Source organism: Hoplias malabaricus, chromosome 3 (genome assembly GCF_029633855.1).
Source record: "Hoplias malabaricus isolate fHopMal1 chromosome 3, fHopMal1.hap1, whole genome shotgun sequence".
In the NCBI taxonomy this organism is placed as follows: Eukaryota; Metazoa; Chordata; class Actinopteri; order Characiformes; family Erythrinidae; genus Hoplias; species Hoplias malabaricus.
Window position 1 is genome coordinate 33,906,821 of NC_089802.1, and position 20,375 is coordinate 33,927,195.

Consider the following 20,375-nt stretch of genomic DNA (forward strand, 5'->3'; position numbering starts at 1 on the left):
TCACATACTGCAGTGTTAATGTCTGTAGTTATGTCCGGAGTGAGGAGAGATGCCATATCATTAGCTTCTTTTTTTGTTACCATTTGTTTGTCTGTAAGAAGACGATTGTGAACTCTTGCTGAATCTGTTTATAAAGTCACAAACAGGGCCATGTTACTGTTGTATTCACACTAGTGATGCACGATAAATATAATAATTACAGGTTATTAATATCAGTATCAGCTACACCAAGGTGCTAATCATAGATTATTGTATCGGCCCAAAAATTAAATATCGGTACATCCCTAATTCACACTGAGCTCTGCCACTCAGTGGCCGTAACCATAGCGACTCTCGCCAGCTGTGATGTCACATACACATACCCACTATAAATATAATCATCTGCGGGTTTCTCAGTTATAGGGCTGAAGATTTCTGAAGCTTCCTACTGACTACAGTGTTACTATTGAAATTAAGTACTCAATCGCCGACCGATCTTCACTAAGCCACGCTCTCAAATGGCCTTAATTTTCGGTGTCTTTGGGAAAACTGTGTGAAGCTTAGGAAGCAAACACATCAGACAGATGGAGTGTGGGGGGGAGGGAGGGAGTGTGCTCTCTGTAGTATTCCTCCTCTAGATTTATATGCACGCCGCATTTTAGCCTCGGTGTCTTAGGCTCGCCTCGCCACCATTTTGCTGAACGGATAATGAAAAGCCATCTGCCAGCAAATTAGAGCCGTCTACCTCCCACCTCCTAAAGCGGCCATAACACCCGGGCACACGGAGGATCAGGCTCATCTCTCGCAAAATTAAAGCATCGTGTTAGGTCTGTATGATATGGGTGCAGTAATGATCGTGATGAGCCTTGCATTATGTTAAAAACACATCGCTCGACCAGTGATGTGACAGTGTGACATTGAAAATGATCTGCTGTTATGTTGACGGAGATATATTCATTCAAATCACCTACAGTAACATACATTTAGAACTGGGACTAATGCTCACTTCTCATAGCAAAAATCATAATTGATATGGTTTACAAAAAAAATTGTTCTTAGGTTAGTTTGATTGTACGCAAAACTGGCAAAAATAAAACATACAGTACAGTAAATAATACAGCTGCAGTAGCTGACTTTTAGCTTCTGTTTGCTTGATTTGGGCTTAATTACTTATTTATTTACTCATTTACCACCAAGTCATCCACAGCTTTGAACTATATTTTGTGAATGTGGCACATTAGAAAAATTGACTACATTCGTTTACGTTTTTGCCTTAAAAACTACCATGTGGGAAAATATCAACTTAAAGATCTGAGGAAGTGCACATCCACAATAAAAACAAAATACGACTATTCCAGTTTCCAAAACCGAGAAAACATATCACAATATGCTGTATTGAGTGTAAGTGACTACCCGCACCATTCGCCCCAGATGATTTTATCGTAGTAGCTAGGTTGACCAGACGTCCTCTTTTACCCGAACATGTCCTCTTTTTTAGACTTAAAAAAATGTCCCGGCGGAATTTCACAAATGTCTGGGATTTTATTTTTCTAGAGTATACATAGAATTTCAAGAAGTGTTTCGTTCACAAACTAGTCCTGCCCTCCCGTACTCCGATTGGTTCGCTTGAGAGAGAAGGGGGCGTGGTGAAGTAGCCTAAAACCTTTGGATTGCACGGTCTGACTGTAGAACTACTGTTATTGGTCGATAACCTTCTCTGTAAACATTTAATTGGTCAGTCTGCACGTCAGTAGGCCTTGTTTACGTCAGGCAAAGCTCGTGTATCTACCCTCATCTCGAGCAGCTATGTCGAAACGTAAATGTACGTTTTCCCATGTGTAGCAAATAAAGGTGTAAAGGACCTAAAAGCACACAGAGGTTCAGCTAAGCATACAACGGCAGCGAGGGGCGAGAGCTCATCAACCCTCCCCCAAAACGTGTCCTCTTTTTCACCATCTCAGATCTGGTCACCCTACTGGTAGCACTCTATTAAAGGCTCCAGGTAATGTCAGAGATTGTGAAAAAGTCACGGGAAATGTTCCAGAGATTCGTCTGCACACATTGCACAGGCGCTGCCCACATCTAAAGCCTGTATTTCATTGGAAGTGCCTGACGCTCTTCTAGCTTGTTGTACATTGCCAAATATGGTTTCTTTAGCATAGATGAACTCAGAGCTGTAGATATGTAATGTACTAAGAATTATTTGATCACACATTGTATTAATCCATTATCCAGTACCTACGTAAACAATCTCAGCTGCGCCCATGAGCTGATGAGCATGCTTCTGCTGACTCCTGATTGGCTGTATAAATTACATTCCCTATGCTTGTTTGAACCGCAGTTCTTGATTAGCGCAGTCTGTGTCTGTTGATTGCAGTTGTCTAAGTGTTTGGTTGGGAGATCGCTTGTTCAATCCACAGAGATGCTGCTGGCAGTTCAAGCGATTATCATTGGCTTTGATCACAGGGGGAGTAGGGTGGTCCTCCCATTCCCTCCATCACTCAGCCCAGCACTGGCCAGTGTGAGCATCTGCATCCAAGCATGTTGAACTTGTGCTAACCTCAATATCCACCTCCCCCCCAAAATAAGTATAGAATCTGAGATCATTATTGATATCTGTAAATAAAGTGGTGCCCTAATTTATAATAAAAAACGATATAGAGTGAATATGCTACAATACATTAAAACAGCCACAAAAAAAACATCCCATTTAGAGCTAGAAAGGACAATGAAGAGAGAGCGAGTGAGACGAAGAGAGAAAGAGGAAGGAGAAGTGAGCGAGGGTGCCATGTGAAGGGTTTATAATAAATGAAGCAAATCGATGTGTGATGTGCCATCCCCTGCAGGGCAATTTTAGATGCTGTTTTCATTCGAGTTTCTCTTGGTGTGCGGCAGAACACTATGTTCTTGTCAGACTGCCTAGCTTTCAAAAAAAAAAAAAAACCTCACTCAAAAACTCTCTCTCTCCCTCTCCCTCTCCCTCTCTCTCCATCTCTCAGAAAATCAGCACTGCTCACAATGGATGAGTCTGAAATGTAAAAACCATCAGGCTGGGTAATGAAAGGGCCAGTGAACATGTGAAAAAACACAGCGAACCACACCGCCTCCGCATCCTAAAAGCCTTGCTCACTTACAAACTGGGGACACCATAACCCCATAAGCCACAGGCTGCTGCGTAGGAGCAGTTTATCACTCTCTTACAGTGTTTTAGATTCAGCTGTTATTTAAATAATGTTTACATTAGAATTTTGTAATTGGGGACATGTAATCATATTAATGTAATTATTTTCCTCCTTGTAATAGGAGTGTCTCCCTTTGTTCTACTGTGGCCTGAACACTTAAAGGCAACGATTGTGGGAAAACCCTGTTCTCTTGTTTGTTTACATTCAGAAGCTCTGTGTATTCTAATGTGGAGCGGTATGTTTGAATAAGAAAAACAAGTGGCTGAAAATTAACGGAAGTTTGTATTCGCTGTTTGAATCACCACAGAAGCTCATTTGTAACTGGAGTTGTTTGGCTTTGTAGCACTTTGTCTGTGTTTACTTTCATGCAGTTAACGCTCTCCTAGATTTGGAGCCAGTTCCATAATAATAATAATAATAAGACTTATATAGCACCTTTCATAAACCAAAGGATGCTTAAGTGATCTGAAATGGCAAAAATAGGTCAATATCCTCATCTCTTTTCATGCTTTTCAACTAAATCCTTACTGTGCTCATTCGTAATGAAATATACACTTAATCAGTGTTCTGTAGGTACACACAATATTTAGATTAAGCTCCAAAAAGCTTATTGTTTATCACAACAACAGACTTCAGTATTTATAATAGTAACATTTGAATAAAATCGTATTCCCTGTCTCTACCTGTAACACAGTCCATCAACTGATGAACGCACTAATCAAAATATTAGTAATAAACACACACTTTGATGTTTACCTCTTCATGTCTTTCAGCTCTGCTGCTGTATTTCTCTCTCTCTCTCGCTCATTCCTCAATCCATTCGTAAGCCACAGCCTGTGAAATTCCTCCAGTGAAGCATACCTCAAACCCGCCGCTGCCCTCCTCCCGTCCCCCAGAGGGCTCTGTGCACATTCCGGAATGTGCCGCTTTATTCCACAATCTACATTCGCTTCTTATTCACCTCCTCCCTCCATCAGCTGTGTCTTTTTCTTCCTCAGAGCCTCCTGGGGTCATAACAGGTAGCAGTGCCCTTTAGGGAGGGTAGGAAGCGAAAAAATTTCTTTTGTTATATTATTGATGCGAAAATCAAATAAAAAGCATTTGCAAGTTTATTACAATTATATATATATAAATAAATAATATACCTTTCCCCCACAGATATTATATTTTCGGAGACCTCTTGTAAACATTATAATATTTTATAATATCAAAAATTATATTTGAATAATACCAAATTATCCCTGCCACTACCCACTACTACTGTTTATTCTTCAGATGATGTTTGCTTTAGTATATCATTATGTTTAGGGATTAACCAATAGGAGAAATGTGGGCCAATGCAGACTTCATTCATTCATTTATTTATTTATGTATTTGGGCATATAAGTGAATTTCAAAATTCAATCATATTTCGAGAATGGCATTCATTTGATGTTCCATCTAGGACTAAGTCCTACAAAAGCATGTGCATCGATTTGTTATGTTCTTGGAGACAATATTGTATGTTTTTCCAAATGCTTTAAAGACACACGGTACTGGTAGGTTCTTCCATTATGCTTTTTTTTTTTTGGACAGTAATTGTACACAGCTTTGCTTTTGTATTTATTAAAGTTTTAAAGCTACGATCATCATTGGGATTTATACCCTGGCATTTTATTAAAACCGCTAAGTATCCCAGTGCCTAGAGAGTTATAGAGTGTGCTGGGCAGTGGGAGGTGGCTGGCATTTCCCTGCCCTCTCTCAAAAAACAAGGAGGTGGTTGGTGGTGGGGGGTGTTCTGAACTACTGCAATCTGTTCAGCATAAAGACTACAATAGAGTCTCTGTGTTGGAGGCCAACTGGCTGGAGAGCTGGGGAAGAGAGAGAGAGAGTGTATGTGTGTGTGTGTTGTGGTGTGTGGTTAGGAAGGAAAAAGTGAACTCTTATGTTGCCATGTTAAACCAAGAGCTGACTCCAATAGCAGCTTTATGAGCTCCAGCATAGATCACTGTTGATTGCTGCTGTGTTTTTGATATTTTATGGGACAAGGGAATGGTTGACTACTACAGTGCAGTGCCAGTCGGACATATCTGATTGAATGTAGGGTGGTAAAAACATAAGTCGTTACACAATTTGCAAGCAAGCTGCAAGAGATTTAATAAAACAAGAGGATTATTGTTGTTAAAATTGGCTTTTTTCTGAATTGCCGGTGACCTATTTTTAACAACATGCATCCAATAGATGATATGGTTGAAGCACTTAGGCACTATGACACCAGCCCAGTCTCTTCTTATTTTCATCCCTACCCCTTGATTTTGACTGTCACTGAGTTAAAATGTGTAGTAGTTAAAACCTTCTCCTGCTAAATGGGACCACCCTTCAAGAGCCATACTACTTCTTGAACAGGTCTGCAGTGCTGCAACCTCGCAGCTGGACTTTAAATGTAGGGGAACACAAGCTTTCGATAATCATATATCATCACCTACTCCTAAATCATCTGGGATATGAAGCTAAATTTAGCTTCTGATTCCACAGTGTTCTCTTTGAAACCTCCAGTTCCACCTTAAATGTTGCAGTAGCCGCAGACGCCAGATTGTAATTGCTTCACCATATAAACTGGAACTGGAAATCTACTTGCTAAGGGGTGAAATAGGATTCACACCGACGTCGATTTTCAGTCGAAAAAATACACCCCCCCAAAAAAAAAAAAAACCAGGAACGCATGCTCTTTTTTTTTTTCTCTTGTCTCGCAGTAAGACAGGAGCGCTCACAGCACAGATGCCCTGTCCTCCCTGTTTATACCTCACTGGGTGAGGTCACATGCTGATGAGAATAGCAGGTGGCTAGCAAAGTTGTGCTAGAATACGTCACACAATTAAACATCGCCGTACCTGCTCCTCGAGCTCTGGTGTGAATAAACCATAGCCTTTAAGGAACACTAGGTAGTGTTTTTACCTTAAGATTCAGCTTCTAAATCACTGTAATGTTTCGCTGACCTGTAAAGAGGCAGAGTTCTTCCTACTCCAGGCTCAGCACTGCAGAAACTGCACTATGTAACTTGTGGAGGAGGGTAGGAAACCACCCCATTAAATCTTTAAATGGAAACTTGGTTATGAATGTGCAGTCATTTGAGTGTTACTGTATAGAGGACAGAGTGTGTATCAGTGGCACAAAGCCAGACACTTAGTGACATTGGAGCGAGGGGATGGGGGGGCTTGCAGCTGTGCGTGTGTGCGTGCGTGTATGTGTGTTGGCTCTCTATGGCCTTGCCTGACAGCACCACACACAACACAACAACGTTTCTGTCTGACCCCATGGTGGGGGCTGTGTAGGAGTGCTACACACTTTCACACACACATTCTAACACACACTCACCTCATTTACAGAGGACATATACATCACTCTGGCACATGCTCTGTCCATTTAATGAAGAAACACTCTCTCACACACACATTCTCTCTCACTCTCTCTCCCGCACACACACACACACACACACACATTATTAGTCTCCTGTTACTGCATCTACATGTCACATTCACAGCCTGCACACAAAATGCCAGACCCTCTTCAGCAGTATAAAGCATAACAGCTCATATTGCCGTTCTATACATAAACCCTGCCATCGACTCCTACTTCTATATGCTACACACGCACCATCTCTCTCACACACTCACGTTTATTACCCTGGCAACAAGCCCTTCTCCCTCGCACACACTCGCCACATACGTAGTATCGCCATAGCAACAAGAGCGACGTCTGCGCGCTCCCAACAAAGGCTTCCACGTGCGAGCGTACATTTTCCCCTTCGCTACTCTTTAATTCCACCTGTATTCACCGTGATATTATAACATGCCGCCGCCATGCTTTTAGCGCCATTATGATGTTGTTATTTCTGATCTTTTTCCTCTTACTGCCCACTCTTACTTTGAAAACGTTGCCATTTCCAGCGTGAGTCATCGCCGGCCCAAAGCGAGCTGTCTCTGAGGTGTCCATTTTAAGTGCACAGTGCTGCTGCTGATGCCAATCGTGGGAACAGCCTGTCGTCGTCTTTGTCTCTCTCTCTCTCTCTCTCTCTCTCTCTCTCTCTCTTCCTATCCCTGTCTTCGTTCCCTGTTTACTCCCGTGTCTGATGCAAGCGTTGTGTCATCTCTCCCACGCTGCACACCTCCATGGTAACAGTCGTCAGCCCCTGTGTTATGCTCACGGCCTCTAGGGGGTATAAGTAATCGGTCAATACTGATTTCCTGACCGTACACCAGAGACAAACCATGCACGAGAGTATAAAGGCTTGCATCATAGTCATTAGTATGTGAAGCTCTGGCTGAGAAATCTGATTGGCTCAGCTGCTTTTAGAACTTGGTTTATGCAAATTTATCAGCACATATATCTGTTTTAAGGAACGTTAGGTAATGTTTTTACCTTAAAATTGCAGCTTCCTTTAAAAGGGAGAATAGAGCTTCTGTTCTTGCTACTCTAGGCTCAGCACTGTCGAAACTGTGCTGTCTAATTTTTGGAAGAGGGTAGGAAAATGCCTTCTATTGTTATTGGTTGTCTGAACTTCATATCAGTCGAGCCACTGTTAATGTAACAAGGTGATGAACATATTCACCGTAAAATGTTCGTACTGTAAAGGGCAGCTGGTGTTTCCAAATGATGATATTATTATTAATAATAAAAACAGCATTATTTGCTTTTGATATGACAGCAACATTAAAGTATCTATCAAAGGAATAACCTTTGATATATCTTTTTATATGTTTGTGCAAACAAAACACCGTGCGTGTCACTCCAGTCCTCTACGATGACAGATATGAAAGATTACTGACATCCAAGGCTGCTGTGTAATTTGAAGTAATACCCTGTTTTTAAATGTTTTTTAACTGCGTCTTCAAGGGCTTGTCTTCCACAGTTTCCCCCCTTTGTCTGAGCATTTATATCAGCACTGTGTATCTGGGCCAGGCTGCCTTTTAACGCCGTTACAGTAATTACTAATGCAGGGTAATTGCTCAGCAAAGCACAAGATGTGAAATTGACCCGTGGGCTTATTGAGAAGTGTTTAGCTTCCTGTCCTAGAGCGTTCTTAGCTTGAGCATCTCATGTGAAAGCGAGAGCTGAAACCAGGACGGTGCAGCGATATCAGTCATACGGCCGGACGTTTAGATAGACAGGGAGAAAGAGCAGGAAAAAAACAAACATCAGGCTTTGGACAGGAGGGGGAGTGGAGAGTTGCGAAGAGGTGTGAATAAAATTTTGCTGCTCCACTACCAAATGCTGGGTGACTTGGGCTAATTTGCAGCTGCTCCAGGGCATCCCATTCTGTTAACAGGTCACAATTTACACAAAGGTTTTCACATATTGTCCACAAGACCTACTGAAACCATCAGATGATGCTCACTGTGCACAGTTGGACACAGTGCGATTGTTTAGATATCTATAAAGTATGATTTGGATGTTGCATTCTGATGTGATATCAACATTTCAAAGACCCGTATGATGATAATGATTAACAGTGATGTACCGGAAGAGACGCCATCTTCTTAAGGCATTTAGTTGACTCCTTTGTGAATGCAGTATATACCATGGGGAGGACATTTGATAAACATTTTGAAAATGACTTATGCTCTCTGCATGCCCTCTTTTTATCAGGTATAGGGTTAAGAGCGGGGGTCTTCAAATTCAGACCTTGGATCCGGGTTCCAGGCTGGGTTTTTACAATTGCTGGCCGGTATGATACTGTACCTGTATCCAAAATGGCTCCCTATTCACTATTCCTTGAATCACTCTCTATATAATGCACAATTACAGGGAACTGAATTCAGGAGGTTGGTGAACAATTCTGGACACCACTTTATGCAGGCTTTTAGCAAACAGTATAGTACAGTATGGAGTGCACACTACATTTCACTGTGCATTGTGGGATTGTTTGAGTGCCCTATGTGTTTCAAACACTACTACAAAATGGTGGAAACTGCACTAGGCTATAGACTGCACTCTATAGTGAATAAGGTAGAGTTTGGGACATGACATATACTTTGCCACTTGGGTGCGTTAACAGTTGCACCCAGACATTTTAAATTCTCAGCCTGGAACTTGGATCCTAGATCTGGGTTTGAAGACCTCTGGTATCGGGGGTTTGTAGACAGCCTCAACTATTTTTTCCTTCATGACTAAATGTGTGACTACACACTAGGTACTGTACTGCAGACACACACACAGGGGGAATTAGCCTGCAAATGTGAACAAGGACATTCAGCGAGCAGACAAGTTCTGTAATGAGATTCAACCATTCATTCTTAATGAACACGATGTGTAATATCACCAAGGTGCAGTCAGTCGTTTGTGTGCAGCCAAGGCCAAGCCCATTACAGCCACTTCAGAAAGATTAGACTGTGCCGCATGAGTCAGAAACCTTCATTTATGTTTCCGTCAAAACAGGAGATAGTACTGAGAAGATTGAAGAGGAAAGGAAACTTGACAAACCAGAGTGTACGTTAATGTTGAAAGATATAAAAACTTTTAAAATTGTGTAAAACCTGGTGTCCCAAAGCTGTTCCACAGTAAGAAAATATGTGATCTGTCTTATTTTCTTACTGAGAAAGGGAGACAAAAGAAGAATAGCTGTGGCTGCTCCAGAGCTCAGATTAGAATGTGTTTGTGATTACTTGGACCGTGAGAACAGAAAATAAATCTCCCCTTCTCAAGCGTTGAAAAGTTAATCGGTATCCTCAAAGATTTGTTTAAAATGGAAATCAAAATCTAAAAACAGGAGGCAGCACACTGTTTTGTACTGTTTTTCCTGACACAAAAAAATGCCAGCAGTGGTACAACCTGAACACCAGAACATGTGAGCAAATCTGAAGTGAAGTGGGTTTCACCTGGCCCCTTCTTGGATAGGGGACCTCTAAGGAAATCTTGGGTGGATGCTGGATGTGGTGTTGGGGGGCCAAAAGGAGGCGCCGTCCCTGTGGTCTTTGTGGATTCCAATGCCTGGATGCAGTGACAGGGACACTGTACTGGACATGTCTTTCAGATGAGATGTAAAAACCGAGGATCTGACTTGAAAGTGTATGACTGTGGCCACTCCTGATCATCTCTGTCCTCAAAAGGATTGTCTTAATCATTGCCTTTAGTCTCTACCTAACGTGCCTAATGGCAGATGTATGATGAGTGTACTGTCTTAGGCTACACATTGATGGAGCCCACACATTTCCCTGCGTGGGCTGCCATAGCAACGTTCAGATTGACGCTGCACATTGGTGAAGGTTGAGGAGTTACAAGCATAGCACATAGTGAGTTACATTCACGATGCAGACGGTTGTGTACGCGAACACATGACCAAACAGCAAGTATATCTCTAGCCTAAGTAGCGACATGGCGACTGATTTGACAAGATATTGAATGAATACTGGAAAAGAGTTCCCTGCTTTTTGCACAGCCCTTTGGATTTTGATGATGTAAACAGTATACAGCCGACAGACACTATGCACTGAGCTCATTTGTATTATCTTGGTTACGCTGCAATCTGTGAGACACTTGGAACAGACAAAGCTCTGATTAGCCTTCCCAGGGGGTCACTGCAGTTCATTTAGGCTGTGATTTCAGAGCCGGTTGCTTCCGCCTGCCGTAAAGAGCAGCCAGAGTTATCACTGTCATAGTGCTAATGGCTCAGACCGCGAAAGGAATCAGTTGGTGAGGTACAGAGCATGAAAGAGAAGAGAAAAAGGATGGTTTCAGGTCATCTTTTACTGTCCCCTGCGTACAAACACCTTAAGGGTCCCTCACGTCACCAGGCCCAGATGGCCACAGGGCTGTCCAGCACTCAGTTGTCCCATGTGCCCAGGAGATCTGCTGTGGAGGGGAACACTTATGGCTTCATTCATATTAACTTGTGAAAATGTGTCTCTTTGCAGACACAATGTTGCAGAATGTAATTCACTCGGGGCGTGATTTCCTGTCTTTCTCCAAAGCTTGCCCAGTGCAGTTTCTGCAGAGCTGAGCCCAGAGTAGCAACGACAGAGGCTTTTTCACCCTATTACAGCTCACAATTATTATTAAGTTATAATTTTAAGGTAAAAATACTACCTAGTGTTGCTTTAAAGAGTGCATTTGCGATGTGTCCCGTCACAAACAGCGTACATTATGATTACTAACATATTCCTAAATGTACACACAGACTAATGTTTGAAGGGGATGGATAGATGAGTGGAGCAGTCTTGACGTCGTCTGACATTTAATGTAACCGAAGGTGCTGGAACTTCAGCTCTCAAGCCGTGCACAGTGGTTTGTTTGGACATTTCTAAAAGTCGTGGATGGTTTTGGAGCTTGGGCGAGGTACACTAGAAGCTTCCAGTAGCTGCAGCCAAGCCCTCTGGATGAGCACAGAGAGTTTGCGGTGCTTGGTAAGGGGACTGGAGCTGACACACCCAGTCATGTTCCCAGAGAGAGTGGGGAAAAGCAAAGGCCTGTTTATCTGGAGCCGAGTCCTGGATCTGGAAGCGCTTTTCCAGCCGCCCCCATATACACCCCCCCCCCATCCGAAAAATACGGCACCGCCCTTCTCCTTCTGCGTCTTCCATGCCGGAGCTGTGCGGAAAATCCTGCAACACACACCACCATTAAAGTGATGGATGGAGGTCCGCTGCTGCAGGAGAGAGAGGACGAGAGGGTGTTAAGAAAAAAAAACCGAAAAAAAAAAAACCAGGGATGTCTGCTCTGCCCTTCACTGGAGGGCCCGTGTGTGTGCCTCTTTAGTGAAATGACATTGTTTGTTCAGGGTAAAGCTGCAGAATGTGTTATTTTTAATCGTTATTGCAGTATTTGCAAGTTTTCAACTATGGAACCAAAGAATACTCTGTATTTCAGCATGAACTCTGGTGGTGTCTGTGGGCGTGTCAAGCTCAAAAAGCCCCAGAAAGAGCACAGAGCCTCAAATAAATTGTTATTTTGAAGTGAAGCTGGACTGGGTCATTTACTCTGTATTATATAAATAAATATAAGGAAATAAAACAAGAAAGTGCTCTGTTTGTGTGTTTTCTGGGGCTGTGTTTAGCATGACACAAAACATGTTGGCTATGTTCCTCCACTGTTCACAAGCTCAGCAAGATAGCTCAGAACTTGGCAACATATACACATGTATATTTCTCTACGGCTCTGTTGCTGAATTTATCCACAGTTGTGCTGTAACTGAGCATATCCTTGGTTCCCATCAAAACAGGGGGAAAGGTGGGGGGCCGGTTCGCTTGAGGTGCACCAAGGTTCCAAGATTCCAAGAATAACGGTTGAAAACCAGTTATTTTGGTGAAAAGGGGCTATGTAAAGTGTTAGCTAGCCCTGTAATCAATCACAATTTGTTATTATTTCCATCAGGAAAGAGGATTTGTTCCATTCTTGGTGATAATATTGTATCAAGAAGTATGTGTAAAATTTTGGTTTTAGTCTTTAGCTTAGACGATTTAATGATGGTGATGATGATGATAGCGATTGTGAATGCAGCGTATTAATACTTCATTTTTAGGGATTTTAAAAACAAAATATTTGTCATTTTTAATATTTTGCAACATTTACCACCATTAAGTGTTTGCCCTAGGGCTGGATGATAATTCAGTATCAATTTACATTGCAATATAAAATGTTTCGATAACAATGATATGTTTTTAAACACATTTTCAATATTTAAATGGACATTATTTACAGCATCTGTCACTGACTGACGGCCTTTAGAGGGGGCTATTGTCAGTTCATTGCCCTCAAATTTAAAGTTAGTTTACAAATATTAATATCGACAAAGCCAAGTGGTACTTGTTTGATGGTGTTAGTTAGTAGCAGTAGTTTTAGTTTGGTTTTAGTGGCAGGTTTTGTGGCTTCTTTTACTGTTCATCATGATATCAGAATTATATTGTATCGACCGAAATGAAGAAATATACCGTGATATTAATTTTTAACCATACCGTCCAGCTCTATTTTGCCGAACTGTCTACCAATACAAGACTCTTTCACTCTTCACGTTTATAAAAACAGGCAGACTGGAGTCTGAGGGTGCTGTGGCACAAGGTGAAAGGAGGCTCTCTTATATCTCTCTTTCTCTCTCTCTCTCGCTGTGTTGGTGTAGAAATATAGAAAAGCTTTAGGGGAAGCACAATCCTTCTTGCAGATTTCATTCTCTGACAACTGCTTGTTTATAAGGTCTTTGCAGGATAGTACAGAGAGAGAGAGAGTGCCCAGTGGAACCTGCAGCTCGATAAATAACTCATGTATTTCCCTGTGTGCCTCCAGGCCTAAAATAGAAACAGGAATAGAGACATTGGTGAGTGTGTGTGTCTACATGTGTGCGTTTGTTCTCTCATAGGAACGGGAAGTGACACATTATTCCGTCCGAGCCGAGCCACGCTGATTTTCAAATGTTCCATCGATGGCCATTTGATTACGAACCGCAGCAGACCTCGATGACACAACACCACGCTGACCCCATGGCCAGCTTCACTCAACACTTCAGCTAGTCAACTTCCTTTATTTACCATTTCCTCACAACGTTCTTTTTTTTTTTTATACAAAAAGCAGAAGTGAGCACTTTCTAGAGTGAATCACAGCGTACTCCAGATTTTCAGCTTGATAGCTGTTTTGCTGTGCAGCCATGCACTGCTGGGGAAGGAGTTGCACCCACGACTCTGCAGTCAGCAAGCCACTGACCACACCACAACTGTGTGTTTGTGTAGAGCAAGAGAGAGAGAGAGAGAGAGAGTGCAGAAGTGGGGTTGTTTTTGTATTTCCTTTTGTACTCTGACATTTGAGTGCAGAATGGTATTAAGGAGGGTCTCTGAGGGAGCAGTTTGTTCTCACATATGTTTGGGAGTGGTGGGAGGGTGCATGTTAAACATAATATAATACTTCAATTTATGTTTATTTATTTATTTACTTACTTACTTACTCTAAGAAGATACCAATCCAAAAATATTAGCTAGAGCTCAATCACTTCAGAGAGAATGGTCTCATTGCTCCACAGCCCAATGTTGGGGGGGGGGGGGGCTTTATACTTCTCTTAACCACACAGTATGTTGGGCATGGTGGCCTTATGGCTCACCTAGGCTCTGCTTTTGTATGCAAATTTGGAACTGAGTGTAGGTGCTTTCTTATTTCCTGCTCGCACCTGGTTCCAGTTGAGCCGAGTAAGGGCCGAACATGACGTATAAAAGAGAGAAAATCGTCAATATGGCAAAATGCAATGCACCATTCCAATTTATAGTGGAAAAACAGACCAGGGACCAAGCAAGTAGAGATGAGTAGAGTACCATGTACCATGCCGTGGAAAAGTGCCAATAGACTCATGTACAGCTGTTCCAGAGCTTGGCACTATTTTCATTCTGTTCTTTGGAGATTATATATTAAACTGTGTGCCTAGATTGGAGCTTATTTCAACTCATTACACAAGGTTTCTACATCTTTGTTCCAGGCCTGTGACAACAGCTAGTTTTTGTGGTTGAAATATTGTCCCAGAAATTTTTGTGATTTTAGGACCATTTTTATTCTGCTGATTTACTGACAATAATATAAGTAATGCATTTACAGTCCTTTATAGATCATCGACCAACGTATGTATAATACCAACCGATATGTGTATAATTGCCCCTAGTTTGCTCTGTATTCTGTAACTCTTTATATTGAGGCTCTTTGTGGTTCTTTCCCTTTATCAGCCATGATTTGAGTGTGTAAATAGTCCCCCCCCCCCCCACCCCACACACACACAGCCTCCTCCCACTCCTCATCACCAATAACAATTAATGGAAGTGGTGGGCGGATTTCCCTATCACCCTGCCTGACCCCTACCAACCACACACACACACACACAAAAACTCACACCAGGCTGACTGGAGGCTCTGGTGAAGCGGAAACCTACTACAGAAGTTAGTGTGTGAAAGAACTCAGGCACTCGAGATTGATTTCCCACTGAGGGCCCATTAACTTTTTGAGTACTGAAACCAAATGCCTGGACTTTTACTGAGGAAGTTCAGCTGAAACGCACTTGTGTTCAAACAGATGTTTACTGGAGGCCAGCGGACAAGCGACGTGTTGTAGTTCCAGCCCTGAGCCTTTTCTCTTGTGTGAGATGACCTCTGAGTTGTGTTAATTCAAATGGGCAGGTTTTTAATGATTAAAGTGTTCTGAAATGGCTTCTGAAAGATACAGGCTTTGAATGTGTGTGTCTGCGTTGCCCCGTGAAGGACTGGCGCCCCCTCCAGGGTGTATTCCCCGCCTTGCACCCAATGATTCCAGGTAGGCTCTGGACCCACCGCGACCCTGATTTGGATAAGCGGTTACAGATAATGAATGAATGAATGAAGATGCAGGCTTTTGTCTTTTGAGATAATGCTAAATTATTTTTCTTCAGTGTCCTTCTCTTGGCTTTCAGTTGAGTGGGAGTGGACTAAACCTCATTTTATACTTCCTCTGCAATCCTTCACCATAGCCTGACATTGTGCACTACATAGGGTGGAGTAACATATTTGTGATTAGGCCCTAGTGGTTTGGTGGTGTAATTGCAGAGCTACTCGGACACACCAACACACAAGAATAAACACTAACAATGGCTTAGGGCACTTCTGCAGGCTCTGGCTCACATTGAGTCAGTGAAGAAGCGTAAATTGGCCTTCAGTTTGGCTGACATGACATCAGCTCTTGACATGATGAAGACACTGCCTTCCAGGGCATTCAGGCTCTAAAGCCCTATTGGAATTGGAGGAGTTTATCAAGGGAATGTTTGTACTGAAATATCTGAAATGTATTATACGTCTCCTCTGTGAAAACAATCATGCATCTGGACTGCATTAAAATTACTACCCCGTAACGACCTGTAGCCACCCCGACCTTACCGCCATTCAGACGTCTAAAAGTGGTACATGGGCTCTCCTGCCAACCGACGCTGACTGGTGTCATCCAACCAGCCAGCATTTATAGTGCACTGGAGCTGTGTAGGGCACGGGTCCTCAGTACAGTGTCACAGGGGTTCAGTGTGTGTGCGTATTTTATTTTTTTATTTTAATTTTTTTTATTATAGACTGCAGTTTCTATGGGTACACCTCAGCTCTCTCCACCTGCAGGGGCGTCCAAATCAAGGCTAGTCTCAGAGGTTCTCGCTAGCGATATTGCTCTGTTAGAGACAACCATTCTACTGTTTGACATGCCCTCACAGTTCTGAGGAGACCACATATAGGGATTTTTGGAGCTTTTAACTACTGTATAAACATAGTTTAATTATAACATGGTTAAATGCTTAGGTTTCATGGCACATCTTCAAGGTTAAATGGAATATTTATATATTTAAATATGAGTGGACAGCGTCTTTAACAAGCTGAACCACTATATAACAATTTGCACCCAAACTTTAATGCAGAGCTGTACATTTTCTGAAAGTCTGTGAAGTGAATGTTTTCATGCAGTGGATCGAATTTTCGAGCGCTTCATGCTGCCCTGTAGCAGCTTGGGACTCATCATAGATTGCACAGGAGTTGCGTGAGAAACTCCAGCTTACTCCTTACACTTTCATCCTCAGTATAACACACACACACACACACACACACACACACACACACAAGGCTCCAGAGCATTCCAATTAGCTCTGTTAGCATATGCATCACACTATTCTCTTTAAGAGTGTGTTTATTCTGTTTGCATTAGCATGCTTCCTTGGTCTTTTTTTTATTTCCCCAGAGAAAACTGCAAGCTCACTTGACCCATTGATTTTTTAAAACTGGTATTAATAATATATTTGGTTCAGGATTTTCTTTTTTCATAAACGATGCACCTCATGGTTGTAATTCACTCACATATGGCCCTTGCCACTGGGTAGGTTTTCAGTCCCAGCACACTTCAGGTTCCAACCGTGCCAAGTACGTACTAAATGTTGAAGTGTAAACCCAAATCCAGCACAAACATGCCACCTGTAAAATCTCTTAAGTTACAGCAGCTTACACATTTTTATCAGACTCACAACGGCAGCTCGTAACTTTACCTCGATATGTTTTGAAGAGGTTTATATGCTCCTTGGGCCGATCGCTGATGAAAATTTCCAGTGAAAGCTGAACGAGCAAAGTAAAACTGATCTGCGGAGCTGTGTTCAGTCCAAAAAACGAAAACAGCACGCAAATACACAATGAATTAGCAGCGAATAGCAACGGCTGTTGTGGTTTTCAAAGCCAGCAATTCCTGAGAGACAGGGTTTTGCCACGTCACCGGCTCCATGTCACGGGGGAAGTGTGCCAGTGGGAAAGCGACAAGCTTTAAGCGTGCCAAGCCGTGCCGTTCACATGTGGTGGAAAAGCACCAATACATACATACTTACTGAGGCATGGCTAGGAATTGCACCATAAGTGGGTACTTTATGGCATTTTTACATTCACATATATATTAAGTAATTTTAGACATAAAGGCATATAACCTAATAGTCACATTCTGCACTTGCTAATAGCACTTTTCACTTTTCAGAACTCTGAACGATTCAGATATCAACAGGAATGTAAGACTAAAATGGAGATCTGAGGCTTCCGAGCGTGTTTAGAAGGACTTAAAATGGAGTATCTGGGTTTTCACACTGGCTTGTGGTTAATCCATGGTTAGTAAGGAGCATGTGGGTGGGTTAGGCTGGCAAGATTGGGAAAGCAAAGGCAAGAGCAACTGTGTGATCACAGGGAAAAAAAAAAGATATGTTGGGGTTTGCTGTAAAGTTTCCAAGAAAAGACAGTAGCAGCGGTGCCCTGGAGTGAACAGGGTTAAAGGATATGATGAACAACATCAGAAAACAAAGTGAGAACCGAGAGGGTCCAGCCCTTCTGGAAAGTTAGAGAGAGGACTTCAAAAACATGAATATAACAAGTGCAGAATCTGAGTGGAATTCTGATTAAGACCCGTACAGTTCAGGTAACATGGAGAGAGGAGAGAATCACAACAGCTGATCACCACGTGCAAGAGTTAACTGGAGATTGGAAAATGTGGAATGTATATTTTCCTCCCTCCTGTTTTGAAAATATCCACATTCAGACGAGTGCAAAAACGATTGCGTTATTGTGTGTACTTAATCATTCTTTGTATATTACTGCCAAAGCTCTGAAGCCCTAAACATGGTAATCTGGCTGTAGGAGGGCTGTGTAAGCAGTGATAAGTTTTACAGGGAGAGGCAGTGTTCATTGGATATATTTTGGGGTGCTTCCAAAAAGTTTTGCTACTGCTCTTGTCCCCCCCCCTCCCTTTCTACTGCTCCACTCCCACCCCGGAAGAAAGCAGAAGAATGGAGAGAATGAGCTGTACTTGAGAAAGTGGGACAGCTGATCCCTTTCAAATATGATGTTGATTACTGATGAAGTGAGCCTATCACAACGCTTGCTTTCAGCACACTCCTAATAATCAGAGCCAATAGCAGCTGCTGCCCAGAGCCTGCGCATATACTGCAGTTCCGTTCCTTAATTTGCGTTGTGAATATCTAAATCTGTTTATACCTGCTGCGTATTTGTGACTGAGTTACATTTTTGTGTTTCCTTCTCTATTTTCTTGTACTCTTTGGACGGCATGCAGCGATATCATTCCAGAATCTTTAAAAGACTTCCTGAGTAGTACACACTCATGTATCCTCTGCTGGAAGCTGCTTCAGGGGGTCTCTATCAGGATTTTTTTTTCTTTAGTCTCCTCTGATATTTGGACAGTCTTCAAGATAGTGTCAACAAATCAGTTTCAGGGGTCCTGAAAAAGAAGAGGGGGTTTCTGGACACACCCTAGGTCTATGCGAGGGTCAGAAAGTAGTGTGTGACCTGGCCATGTGAACTTTGGTCAGTAACTTGATGATGTAAGGACAGAAATCCTCTAAGTACACAGTAAGTCAGAAGAGAAGGGTTGTTGTTCCTTGACCTCCACAAGCAGGACTCCTCTGTCTTTGGAAAAGCTTAGAAAGGCGGACCACTCCACAGTGGTCATTACAAGATCCTTCCAGAAAACAAATAAATAAACAAGCAGGTAATTGGGTAATTGACACTTAGCTGGTGACTGGAGCCTCCTTGCCTCCAGCAGCAGGATCAACTCTGCAATCAGCCTCTAATGCTTTTAATTAAGTGTTCTACTGTTCACCATCTTGCCTGAATATGGATGGAAAAGGACTGGCTGTCTCTGTCTCTAACGAGACATCCACATGTAGCTCACGTGTGTTCTCGGACATTAACTCACGTGCACGTTCTTCTTCTTGTTTTGCAGGATGAAGTGGACAGCTTGAGTCCTGTTCTCAGGGACAATCCGCAGCTTCACGAAGAAGTGAAAAGCTGGGTGAAAGATCAAAAAGTGCAGGAAATTTTTATGCAAGGTAAGGCTATGTCAAAACACACCCTTCCACAATCACTGCGTGTTTTCTTTGGAAAAACACGGATCCTGGAATTGGTTTTAACCTTTTTAACAAAGAAGCCGTCCACGTGTTTCCCCCTTCTTCCTCTGGTGTGGTGTGGGTGGTAAATGTGTGTGTGGTTCTTGTGTTGCTCACGTCCTGCCAGACCAGGCTTCTTAGCTGTACCTGGCCCGGGCCTGAACAGTGGGAGACTGTTCTGGTGGCTCTTGGCTAAAAGGTCTTGTTTACAAGGGCCACAACAGCATTCCAGGCCCACAATTAGAGATAATTGTTGAACTTGGCAGCCGGCAGGACATGGCAGAATGGAAAGAATCTCCAGGCCAAAGGCTTTGGTGCTAGTAGTGGATGGAAGGAGAAAACTGTGCAAGAAAGAGAAGAGAAAAGAGTATGGTTTTGATTTGTAAAACATAGCATTAAATTCTGGAGCACAAAGCCACTGATGTTGAATTAAAGCAACACTAAGTAAGATTTGTTCATTTTGCACCTGGGCCACCTGGGCCTTTAACAGAGTGTAAAGCGAATTTACAGCACTGTTTTGAAACCCAAAAGTTACAAAGTGCAGTCCTGAACACTTTTACCTGTCGGTGAAGCTTCACAATAGCCAGGTTTCCAATTCAAAACATTTGCAAAAGTTATGCGCAATAAAGCAGTATCTGCAGAAAAGAATGACCTTTCCACCTCGTCCAGTTGTAAAACACTTTATTTAATATTTTGATAATTGTTTTTGTGAATTTTCAGCCTTTTGCATTCAGGTCTTTTGTGCGCATTTTTTTTTATAATTCACAAACAACTTAGTGGATGGAGAACCTGCTAATGATTTTAAATCTAATTTTAAGGTAAAACTGCTGCCTAATGTTGCTTTA

At 42.4% G+C, this 20,375-nt stretch overlaps 1 protein-coding gene across 4 annotated transcripts in view; it reads left to right on the forward strand.

Annotated features, from left to right (window-relative positions):
- The window catches only part of jmjd1cb (jumonji domain containing 1Cb), a 183,765-nt gene that overhangs the window by 124,152 nt on the left and 39,238 nt on the right, over positions 1 to 20,375 (forward strand). For all 4 annotated transcript variants that reach the window (XM_066664894.1, XM_066664896.1, XM_066664895.1 and 1 more), the window contains one exon: positions 19,368 to 19,473. In XM_066664894.1, coding sequence (XP_066520991.1) covers positions 19,368 to 19,473 — 106 coding nt within the window. The remainder of the gene's footprint in view (positions 1 to 19,367; positions 19,474 to 20,375) is intronic.